The 12,855-nt window shown below is 38.1% G+C and overlaps 1 protein-coding gene across 3 annotated transcripts in view; it reads left to right on the forward strand.

Moving 5' to 3' along the window:
* Nucleotides 1–8,183, forward strand: part of CCNY (cyclin Y) — a 130,718-nt gene extending 122,535 nt beyond the window's left edge. For all 3 annotated transcript variants that reach the window (XM_049798473.1, XM_049798475.1, XM_049798474.1), the window contains one exon: nucleotides 5,179–8,183. In XM_049798473.1, coding sequence (XP_049654430.1) covers nucleotides 5,179–5,295 — 117 coding nt within the window. In that variant the 3' untranslated portion in view covers nucleotides 5,296–8,183. The remainder of the gene's footprint in view (nucleotides 1–5,178) is intronic.
* The last annotated feature ends 4,672 nt before the right edge of the window (nucleotides 8,184–12,855 follow it).

Consider the following 12,855-nt stretch of genomic DNA (forward strand, 5'->3'; position numbering starts at 1 on the left):
GAATCAAAGCAGATTTCACTAAAGTTGTATTTCTCATTCTTTCTAAATTTCACAGATAGCTCCAATAAGAATGTAACTTAATTCTGTGTATGGAGTGTGATGTAAATTTGCATCAGATTTTGTTTCTGTTGAAGAGAATTAAAAAAAAAAAAGAAAATTCATTGGGATTGTAATCTTAAATGAAAACAGGTACTTTACTAAGTTATTAGATGCTGGGTCTTGATAATAAGTGCCATTAGATATATTAAAATTGAGTGAATTACTGTTTGAAGAGAATTTAATACAGTGTTTCCCAACACTGCCGCTCTGTATCGCACGCAATGTATAACAGCCGGTTACAAATGAAGGTACCAATGATAGCTCCTAAAACCTTGGAAGAAAAGAAAATAGGAAATGACTGCAAATACCCAGAGCATACTGATGGTTCTTCTGTACTAACTAAAGAGAAGGCATATTTAAAAAGAAGTAATGGGATATTTTCTTCAATAAATCCATATTACGAAAAATTTTCCCATGTTGGGGATGCTTTGTGCTGCTAGCAGAAGTCGGCTCTAAAGTAAACCTGCTAGCCAAAGAGGATGTCTTCAGGGAAGAGTATCTGCTGTGAAACCAGCTTGGTCTACCAGCTCCTTGCCTCTGTTCTGTGGCCAGAAGGAAGGGAACACGATGGGAACTGCCTTGTTCCCTGGCAATACTTGGTTGTCATTAGTGTGCCCTTGAAACTACTTGACAGCATAATTTATAGCCTAGTTCCTTGAGCACAGTTAAGCATTTAGCTTGCCAAGAGTTATCAAAATGCATTTGCAGCACTTTTCTAGGTCTCTCATGTGCTGTTCAGCCCAGAGTTCTCTGGTTTTAAATCAGTTTCCTGGATTGTCAAGTGGAGTAGCTGTAGTACCACACAGGTTGTGGTATTTTTGATACTGAGAGAAAAGCTGCAGTCTGTGATGAAAGACAACAGACTCGTAGCGAACGTACGTATGTAGTGGAAGGATTTGCCTTGTCTGGTAAACTGAAAGGAGCTGGCTCAATCCTAAGATTTAAAACAACTTATTTACTGACATTTGAGATCATGAAAGGTCTTGCATAGAGAAATGGTTATATTATAACGCACTTTTACTACTTTGGTGTTTTCAAGCTATTTTATGTATCTAAAGCAGGAGTATTAGATCTGGCATGGCAGAATCTGTGTTGCTGTTTCTGCAAATATCATGAAGTTGACCTACCTGTGATGAAAAAAAAAAACCAACAAAAACAAAACAAAAAAAAAACCAAAACCAAGAAGACCAAGGACAAGGCTAGTAAATACTGTTCTTCATCAAATGGAAATGCTGGACAAGATCCACCAGCTTGGAGGTGTTATAAGAGCTTATAGTACTTGTTAAACATGACATCGCTTTCTGGAGCATCTGCTGTGGATGTTTTTCCCTGTTTAATGTTCCCACAGTTGACACTTAAGAAGCAGCTTTGTCTTTTAAATGACCAGATGAAAATAATTTTTTCTTACTTTTTATCGGTCTGTGGCCTAAAAGTGTCCTGAATTTGCTACACCAGTTTACCTGGTAGCCAGAAACCATTTTCATGACCCCTTTTTTTTTTCCCCCATTGTATGGAATCATGCAAGTTAAAAATGGCAAATAACCTTTCATTACATCATCCAGTCTGTCCACATGCCAATGCTGTTTGTTCCAACCAGCATATGCTGTAGCGTGTTTTCTCCTTCCTTTTAATTATGTCAAATGTCAAGGCTTCCTTTGCTTCTCCTGAGAACTATTTTCTAATATGGGAGATTTTTCTGCCAAGAAGATTGTTGGATATCCAACCTTAATGCACTAGTTTGTAATTTCCTACTCTTGCACCTGGTTATTCTCCTATGAACTGAGCTAAGTATGAGTCAGATTCTGCTCTTTGGGGTAAATACACAAGACGTGCCTACCCTATTTCTGCTTGTGATCTTAGCGTTGTGCTCATTTCAAGGCTAGATTTTGTAAGAGCATTCATTAGTGCACTCCCAATTTAACTGACTGTATGTTGTGTCTGAGTTTTTTATTGTTAGGATTGAGCACATAGTTCAAACCCTTAGAACTACATGCTGTATTTTGTTGACCCTAAAGAGGTACAGTCCCATAGGTCAAACAGACAAAAAAGAGGAGAAAAGTATCTAAGTTACAAGTAAAGAATTGTCTTTGTATCCCTCCAGCTTCCCACTGTCACAGTGATTGATCGCAATCCTGCATGTTTTCTATGTTTAGAACCCTCTTAGCCAAGAAGCGGAGAGAAAGCAAAACTCCCCTGCTCTTTTGTCAGGAGTAACCCAATAGCTCTTCTTTTCATTCTCCATAAATTAAGGCGAACCCCCATCATCACAACTTCTAGTTGTTCTAGTGATTTTTTATATATTTTTTTAACATTTTCCTTATATATAACCCTTCCAGACTTTGTGCTGTCTGTCCCTGCTAAGTTCTCTCTGGTTTGTTGATTTTTTGGAGGTGTTGCAGCACTCACAGTTGTGTGCCTTTGTGCATTCCCAGCAGGGAAGCCGTAGCCAGCCCTGCTGCTTTCCTGCCCTGCACAAACACGTGCATGCAGCTAAAATTTATATTACTACTATTACTGCCTTTGTCCCCCCTCCTTTCTCCTTACCCACCTTCTTCACCAGTGACGAAGTCTCCTGTAGTCTTATAACTTAGCAGAGGAGCTGACTTCTAGTTCTGTGTGCATATATATCATGGAAGACTATATATGTATGCATTTTTCTAGCTGATTACAGATATTACAATCAAGTCCAACAAAATTTCACATGATTGAATAGTGTTCCTGTAGACATTCGTCTGATCACCCCGTGGGACTCGGCACAGGGTCCACCATACCCTGGGCCACAGAGCACTGACACCAATATGAGGATGCTGCAAATGGCGTTTATTCAACTGCGTCACGCCCTTATATACTGTCTGTCGGTCATCCCGCCTCCCTTAACCCTTCTCTTTCCGTACATCGCGAGATCTTCCGAGCGCCAATCCCTACATGTTCCTGTTTTTAAAAATGTTTTGATTTCATATGAGAAATGGTCCCTTGCAACTGTGAAAAATTGGTTTCTTTTTCCAGCAATAAAAGCAACAGAAATATCAAGTGACAGAAAGGTGTTTATAAGCTGTTTGGATTTATTTTAACTGAAGGACAATAATAAATATTTACAACTTTCTGCTTTTGTTTTGTCTCCCCGTATGTTATGCTAAAGTTGACTAACTTGCCAAACAGGCTCCAAATGTCAATTTTGTAAATTATTTGCACATGAAGAGGCATTTTTAGATATAGGATTGCTTTAAACAGTAGTTGGTGTTTTTCTTATCCATATGATTAATCACCAGAGCCTAGAGATGCCAAATATTAAGTGCCAGTTCCAAGCAAAATTTCATTTTGTCTAAGTGCCACAACAGAAATTTTCCTGTGAAACAGGCAATTTTGAAGTGATTACCTTCTCTAGCTGTTTGATGCCTAAGCTAATATAGCCAGCCTGATTGGCAGCTGAAAAAAGCTGAGCTCCACCTCAGTACACCTATTTGCCAAGCCGTGCCTTGGCACATTATTTCATGATTAGATGTTTTTCGTCTATTGGATTTTAAATCCGATTGAATTGCATAAACTTTCTTAGTCCATTGAGTTCCTGGTTAAATTAAATAAAATGTTATTAAGTAGTTTTAAGTGAGTTGAGTTATGGTGTACAAAGCAACGGGAATATTTGCTTTATTTTATTCTCTTCATGTGCACCAAGAAAGAAAACTGTGTTCAAGAATGCTCTTAACAAAAGGAAATTCAGGTTCCAACTAAAAAGTAGCAACTGGTTTCTTGGTGGTGGTGGTAGGTTTTGTGTTGTTTTGGTTTTGTTTTTTTAATTTAGCCATGTTTTGTGGCTGGCTTGACCAAAGCATTAGGTGAACTTGCTCTCAGATGTATGAGTTGTGTGCTTCTGTCATACCTGCCTCTGGTCTTTGCAGGACTAGTAAAATTAAAGGGCTGTTCACTGCTACAGCCTCCTATGCTATAGAAGTTAAGATGAAGAAAGAAAATGATCAGTGGAGTCAGGCTGTTTATTTGTATTGCCTTGTTTAATAATCAAATGCTTGTTCTGGTTTTGTTTGTACAGTACTTTTTATTAAACAGTGTATCTTAGGACATCACTTTACAAGCATTCCTGAGTACACAGAAGTACACAAAAATACTGGTTTAGTTCAGTTTATTTTTTAATTTGACCTCAAGTACTCCTTGCAGTGAACTTTGCAGTTCTGCGCCTCTTACTGCCGGAGTTAACATCCCTACCGATGCCAAGCATAGCTTGTCCCAGCCATATGAACTCTAATAGACATGCTGGTTTAGGGCACAGAATATTTGTGCATATGAGGTCCAAAATAAATATTTGGTTTAGGCTTGGCTAAAAACAATAGAAGAAACAGAAAACATTAACTCCAGTGCAGTATGATAGGAGTCAACATTGGAATGATGGTTGTCTCTCTCTTTAACAGGTTTTTAACATTTCTGTGTATTTTTAATGCAAATTAGATTATTCTGAATATGACTTACATTTCCCACTGACACCATATAAGGTAGCCAGATCACATAGAAATCACCACCTCCTTCCAAAAGGCAGTAAACATCATCTCTGTAAGCAAGGCAGGGCAAGTATTCTGCCAGACCATTTATCAGTAGAGAAAAATATAATTACTACAAGACTTTCTAGAAAATAAAAAAATTATGAGCGATCCTCTTTATAAATTCTCCAAAATACTTACAATTTCTATAATTGTTTTATTAAGTTTTCCATGATTTTTCACCAATGAAGTGCTATATTTTTTACCAGTGGGTAACAAATAGCACTGGGGTAAGCATTGTCAGCTACCTCAATGAGATTTGTAATGGTTAACCTGTAAAGAAAGGGCTTGGAATATGCTCGGAGTCCTTCAAAAGGAGCTGTGGTGGGCAATGCAATGTCAGTGTGTTTGTTTCTTTTAAGATTAATAAAATGAGAAAGGGGATTTGGGGAGAAGCTCTTCATGTGTTTTACCTAGTGAAGTGACTTTTCGTAATTCTACCTGTGTATACAAATCTGCATTTAGTTTTATTTTACCTGTACAGCTGTGGTCAAGGCAATTGAGGATTTTTTCTCATTATTCTGTCTTTCAGGCCATTTCCCGCTTGTGTGAAGATAAATATAAGGACTTCAGGAAAGCCGCAAAGAAACGGTCAGTCAGTGCTGACAATCTGACTGTGGTTAGATGGTCCCCTGCTATTATCTCCTAACAGAGGAGACTGGAATATTCCTACGGACATACTGTTTCATCCATCCATTTTTTTGGGGGGTGGGCTGGGTGCGAGGGGATAAAGAAAAAAGACTTTTGATTTTTTTATTTTTAAATCTGTCAAGCTGCCTTTACAGTGCCTCCCCGTTGTGTAGCACACGAGTAAAATACCTAGTGGAAGGAGAAATGGAGAAATCGGTGTTTGGGAGAGAAGATGGGCAACAATTTTTTTTCTCACTTTTGCTAACAGCTTTACCCTTTTTGTGAGGGAGGAAACAGCAAATCAGGTGCTTGGAAGAAGAAACAAAAAAATGAAGTAGAGGCAGAAAAATATTTAAGAACTGTGCCATTTTCTAATACGCTGTACTCATGAAGAGAAATGGCAGCATGAAAACAAACCATGTAGTCAGATGACTGTGCACTAGAGGAATGAAGTTGGGAGAGTTCCATCTTAAAGGTTTCTCTTAATATCTGTTTTATTTTTGTTGGTTTTTGTGTTCCTCATTGCTGCTTCCCAGGATAAATTCTTCCCCTTGCACAGCAGCAAATATGAAGTCTGTATTTACAGTAGCACAAGCCCCTGAATAAATAGCGTTGGGTTTTTTCACTGCACTTTTCTCTGTAAGCTGTCTTATTAGCATTATTCTTCATAATTATTATGCATATGTTATATTTCTTGTATGCCTTTTATTGTATTTCAAAAGAGAGAACTTGACCATAGTGCTGAACCAAAAGAGTGTACAGGGATCAGAAGATCTTCGTAATTTCATGATGTGTTTTATTTATAGTATACTTAGGTGCGTGTGCCTTCCTGAGTTCTTGGAATCATTTATTTTTCCTTAATATAAAGATACAGTTATTAAAGTATTCAGATGATGATGATAAGACTTGGGCCAAATCTCTGAAATTTGCAACAGATCTTGTGATCCTTTTTGCAGATTTTCATAGCATTAGAAGTTTAGCAGAATTCATTGTGAGAGAGATTTTTTTTTTGTATGGCCTGACTAGTTCATTCCTTCACCTCCAGGTCCATTGTTGCAAGCAATATTCTCAATTTTTATATGTTTACTTTAAATCAAAGTGAGTCTGTTTGTATAAAATAAAAAATAATAAAAAAATTGTTCCAGTGAGAAGGCCTGTAGAAGAGCAGAATGGAAATCTTAACAAGGTATTTGTCACAAGTAGATTTGGTTTTGAAGCTAAAATATAAACCCTTGTGTTTTTCAGCGTAGGTGCTTACAGAAATTAAAAGTAACCGAACTGTGAACATAATTTTCGACTCTGATTATTAAGCTCTTCTGTTGTTGTTACTAGTTCCCTCTTACTGTAGCTGTTGCCACCTTAGAATTTGTAAGAACCTTTTCTAGAAAATAACTTGTCAGTAGAAGCGTATTTGCTTTATAACGCCCCAGGGTGACTTCCCCCCCCCCCCCCCCCCCCTTTTTTTTTTTGCACAGTTTAGAAAGATATAGCTTGAAAACTCTCAGTTCCCTGAAATACTTTCTTTGCGACTATCACCGAAATGAATGGCAACAGACGTCCCTGATTTATGCACTGCTGTGATAAACCATAAAGATTCTGTATTTGTTTTATTAAGCCCTATGGGCTTGTAGCAAACCCAGGGGCCCAGGATGCACACTTGACTTCCAGTGCAATGCTGTTCGGATGCCTCCGGGCGGAGAGGCACTGTGACAGGATTGAAGTAGTAATACCAAACAGCTTTCTGTTAACTTTCTAATGTGATTTGTGTAGTTTGAGACATGAAGGTTTTGTCCATAATTCACCTGATGTCCTTTGGGCCTTTAAAATAATTTAATTCTCATCACTTCTTGTTGTGCCAATGCATCAGAACTGTGAGTATCCAAGTCCATTTTTCCCTTGAACATGGAATGTAAGGAAAGTGTTTATAACAATACAAATGCAGGTTACAGCATTTGAAACCTCTTTACAGATAGTATCAAAACGAACATTTTCAGAGCATTTGAAATTCATCCTTTATAAGCATAAATTTAGGCTTTAAAATATGTAAAATATTTTGATTTATCAACACTTTGCTAAACTATTTTCCATTTAACTTGATATCAGGAATATTGGTTTTATCCATTTCTGGGTGATAGAGATATGAACTTTGGATTATGTAAAGATCTCAATGCATCTACTATAATTTTTGTGAAGTTTATTAAACTACTTTAAAGATTGTATAGTCTATTTATTGTATGTATGTACATACAGTCTGATACTTTAAAAAGTGGATTCCGTAATACCTGGCTCAGTCTTGTTTAGACTATTGAATATCGTTTTAGCCTTGTGCACTGGACTCTACCTCTGTATAGGAGAATTTTCCATATTCTTAATTAGTACTGATTCTGTGATTAACTTCGTTATGTTTCTTGCACTAAGAATTAAAAAAAAATCTGCTGTAAGTGTGGATTTTTTCTTTAGTTTAAGTTTTGCTGTATGAATCCTCTACATTTAGATGGATGTTTCTTTCCCTCATGGTTATAGGATAATTCTTTGCTTTTTTCTTCTAGTTTGTTCCAGGGTTGCCAAAAAATACAATACCTGTCAGTAAATCTTAATGAGTGTCTTTTGTTTGCAAGGTATTCTATACCATGTAATTAAAAATGAATTATTATTTAGGATTATGTTGTGTTTAGTGTAGTTTTTTAAGCAATACTGTATGGAAAATGCCATTGCAAGGTTAGAGAATCACCCGGGGTGTGAGAAGGGAGGAGAACCAAATAGTGTTTTAATTAACAGCACAAATACATTGTGTTTTCATTTCAGAACCTGAAACTAAATTTGCTGTAAATGTTTTCTGGATTAAGGTCTTCATTATTGCTTTGGTCACCGGCTCAGAAATGAAAAGGTGTAGGAGATGTAATAAACCTGTCCCTTCAAGCATTATTGTCTTAATGAATTATTTTTATATGTTGAGCCAGTGGGCCATTCATTTGGTCATTTATGCAGTGGTAACTGGATAAATATTTGAAAAAGGCGTCTTGTAAGGGCTTTTATTCATGCATCCCTCTGCAGCCCAGAGATGTTTCCCTAATTCCTCTTTCCATCTGCACACTTGTTTATATTTTTTGTCAGTGATATATATAATTCTGACAGACACTGTTCTTTGGGACTGAGAATACTGGAGTCACGTGATAAAGTGCAAAAAGAAGAAAAAAGTCAAATCACCTTTTCTGCCTTCCACAAACCCTATCAGTCTTTCAAATGATACATGTTTTCTATTGCTAAAAGCATACAACATCCTGTCCCATAGCAGGATAACAGCATCCTCCTCAATAATTGGTTTGGGGGTTTTTTGAGAGTGAGAGAGGGATCAGCATATATAGCTTAGTTTCCCTTAGCTTATTTAGATTAGTTTTATCATGTAAACTAAAAACAGGATGCAAGAACTGTTTACATTTACAGAGTCTTGGTTTAGACTTTGTTTTTCAACACCTCTTTCTCTACTTCCTAATGCCAGAAACCTAAGCTATAACCTAAAGATTAGAAGTAGCAAAAACCTCACCAGTAAAGGGTGATGGTGTATTGGTGGCAGATGACAAAGTGACATCTGGTAGTGTTGGCTATATATAAAAATAGCAGTATGTGGGAGGGGATAGGGGAATTGAAAGGACAGAACCAGAAAAAACCCAAAGCCTTAACAGCTGAAGCAACAAATTATTTACAGTCATCCTTTGTTGGTAACGAACATTGCATTTTCCAATGACATGTTTAAACTACTAACTGAAGTGCTGCACATCCACTACAGACTCATATTGCTCGCTGCTTCTACGTGGTCATCATAAGGAATTCACTCAACCTAGCTTTTAGCACTTTCCTCACTTCTGTTTCGAACACGTTTCTGTTATCAGAATTTTTAATTATTTTTTTTAACTTGAATTGACAGTTGTTGAAAACATCTGCCTACCTCCGCAGTGGAGTGCCCACTTAGTGTCTCTAACAGGTTTTGAGAAAACAAATACAAACACAAACATACCAGTGTGAATGTGACCTAGATGTATATGGAAATGTTAGTATCTATGCCCAAGGTGCAGTAAGTGTCTTTTCTGCTGTTTCTGTTTTTTCTCTTCAACTGAACTACATCTTGAGGAAAGCACAGGACTGATGACAGTCTGAATTGTGTAAACTAAAGGTAATGACAGAAGATACATAGTGACTACTGTTAGGAGAAAATGCTTTAAAAAAGGAAGTGAGATTTAGAAGAAAAGCTGCTGATCATAAGGAAACTAAAAGCGATAGCAGACATAGATTATGGTGCTGAAAATGACTGTTTCATACCATGTATGAACCTGCTCTTCTGGGTCCTTTATGAGAATTCACAAAAAAGTGACTGGTGAATCGCAGAACCGCAGCTTGAAAAGGACTGAACGCGTTAGCCAAGAAAACCATGTGTCGTGGTTTAACCCCAGCCAGCAACTAAGCACCACGCAGCCACTCACTCACTCTCCCCCATCCAGTGGGGTGGGGGAGGAAATCGGGAAAAGAAGTAAAACTCCTGGGTTGAGATAAGAACGATTTAATAGAACAGAAAAGAAGAAACTAATAATGATAATGATAACACTAATAAAATGACAAGAGTAGTAATAACAGGATTGGAATGTACAAATGATGCGCAGGGCAATTGCTCACCACCCGCCGACCGACACCCAGCCAGTCCCTGAGCGGCGATTCCCTGCCCCCCCTTCCCAGTTCCTAAACTAGACGGGACGTCCCATGGTATGGAATACACTGTTGGCCAGTTTGGGTCAGGTGCCCTGGCTGTGTCCTGTGCCAACTTCTTGTGCCCTGGCTGGGCATGAGAAGCTGAAAAATCCTTGACTATAGTCTAAACAATACTGAGCAACAACTGAAAACATCAGTGTTATCAATGTTCTTTGCATACTGAACTCAAAACACAGCACTGTACCAGCTACTAGGAAGACGGTGAACTCTATCCCAGCTGAAACCAGGACACCCTGCTTGAGTTTGCTTCTGCTGCCTGGGCTGGGTCATCAGGCTCTTCCCATTAAAGAAAGAAGCAACAGGATGGCAGATGGAAGAAACGCAGGCGACAGAGCAGTACCAATCGACTGTATTTCTTGTGTTCCTTCTAGAGTAGGTTGGTCTGATGCAATTTGATGTGGAAAAAAAATTTGTTTTTTTCATGCCCTTTACACCACGTGAAATGTGTTTCAGCATGATTGGTGGAGACTTTCAACTGTTACTACTGGAGATACTCTTCAGTGATGATATACTAAGCAAGCTTCTTGGTGTGATGATACGTGACGGTATACTTGTATTTCACCTATGAGTTGTCCAGAATCTCTCTGAAGAGTTTTTAAAGTTCAGTCAAGGCACTGGACAGTGTCTTTTGTGAAGATGTCAATGGTATCTACAGCTTGAGAGCAGCAAATAACAACAAAATGTCAGAGATTGTATTTGTGAAATACAATTTCACCAGGTACTTACATAATTTAGTTTCAAACCTTTTTTCCTCACATCTCTGCCACTTGGACTGGGGTGCTGTGGTAACTAGTGAAGTAAAACTTTGAAGCTGGAGAATCTTTGGAACTAGCGCTGCTGCCCCCTTTGAATTCGCTGGCAGTGAAGCACATCCTCAAAAGGTAGATGAAGACTTAGGCGTGTGACACGAGGGCTTTACTAACCAGGCGTTGGAGGAGGACACCTCCTTCACATGAGAGATTCTGCAGCACACTTAAGTCTAGAGCTCATTCTTCTCTTATCTGTATGTTTTCTTGCTTCGTTGCCTCTGGGTTTTCATGCCCTTTTATTTTAGACATTAGTACAGATTATTCTCCATGGAAACAGTATCTTGGGAACTGGCAGCTGTGATATACTTGCTGCCTTATATTTAAACAATACAGATCATCCTGTGACCACATACTTCTCCTTCATGTATTTCAGGCAAGCTAAGAATTCTTCTGTGGAAAAAGGAGAGGCCAAAAAGATGGGGATTGGTGTGCTAGAAGGGTTATGAGGCAGAATTAGGTGTGCCTAGCTTTAAAATAAATCAGGAAATAAAGACGGACAAATGTGTTTATAGCTTCTGTGGTGGTAATACCAAAAGGCATTGATGATACCTCAAGTAGCATGATGATGTTAAATTTCTTGGGCAAGGAGTTTGAGGGATAATTGACTCCCTTCAGGATATGCAGACTGTATTGCCATAAATCCTGGGAGGAGGAAGACCGCGTTACACTGAGCAAAATGGCACAAAAGCAACACATAAAATACATAGACCAAATAATCTTGAATATCGTGCATTACAATTGCAGGACTATCTTGGTGTTAATACACAATCTAGCAGAGTTTGGAAAGTATTGGTGGTCACATTACTTAAATAATTACATCCTGTTCCTTTTGTGGCCTTAAAGTAAAAGGTCATCCTGTGTGTGCAAAAGGTTAGCACGCTTTATCAAGTACTAGAATATAATCAATAATATTTGGAGGTAGACTTTACCAAAAAAAAAAAAAAAAAAAGTAGAAGAGCTCCTGTTAAGAACAAAAGCTGCTGGCGTTAATTTGGCGGTGCTGTAGGGCTTCATCAGTATGAACATTGTGTAAAGAGAGGAGTAAAGGGAGTCGCCTGCTTGTGACACCTCCCAGTATGTGTCAATGAGACTTTTGAAGTCACAGGGTGGGAGGGAGGGTGAAAAGAATTGCAGACACCCCTTTCCCCCAAAAAACCTACCCCAAGTCCATTGTTGTAGTTACAGTAATTCTGCATTGGCACTAGCAGAGCTGCGAAGATAGATGGAAAATTATCTTCCAATTTCTTTATGTAGTTGCTTTGCACAAAAGTGAAAATGGTTTAAATATCTAAATCACCACCAGCATTTTTAATGTTAAATATTTAACTTACTTATTACTGCCAACAAGTGTGCACCTGACATTTTACCATAGGAATGTGTCCACAGTATGCATGTGTACTTTAATGGTGCTTTATAGGGCAGCAATTCTAAATCTGTCCTCTGAGAAACTAGAGGAATGACACTTGTAACTTAGCAAAATGGGTATATCTTGGCATTTTTTTAATACTGTCAGGTAAAGTGATCTTCCAGCTCTGCTTGGATTTAAGACTTCTTCTGTTCAGCTGAACAGAAATAAATACTACAAAGCATAAAGGGGCAGTGTTGACTTCATCTAGAGAAATTATGGTCATGTCACCCTGACACCGAGCTTCAGTGAATAAAGGACTGGCCTGATTCTTCTGCTTCCCTCTTTAATGATGAATCTACTGAATTTCAGTGAAGACATTTTCAGTGTTTCTGACCTGTGAGAAATCTAGACCATGGAATCATTACTTTTCTGTGATGGCCTGTCATTATGGTACATCAGAAAGGCTTTTTTTTGTTCTGCTCTGTTTTGCTGGCATGTGGCAGAACAAAGTTGTTCTGTTCCTTAAAGCGTGCAGATAGCTTAAGCGTGCATTAGCTAGATTTGTGTGCTTAGATATCTGACTCTAGCTGCAACATTTTCCCTTTAACTTTTCTAAAAGAATTTTCTTTTATAAAAAGAAACAGGGCAAGAAATCAGTTGT

This window comes from Accipiter gentilis, chromosome 4 (assembly GCF_929443795.1).
Source record: "Accipiter gentilis chromosome 4, bAccGen1.1, whole genome shotgun sequence".
NCBI lineage: Eukaryota > Metazoa > Chordata > Aves > Accipitriformes > Accipitridae > Astur > Astur gentilis.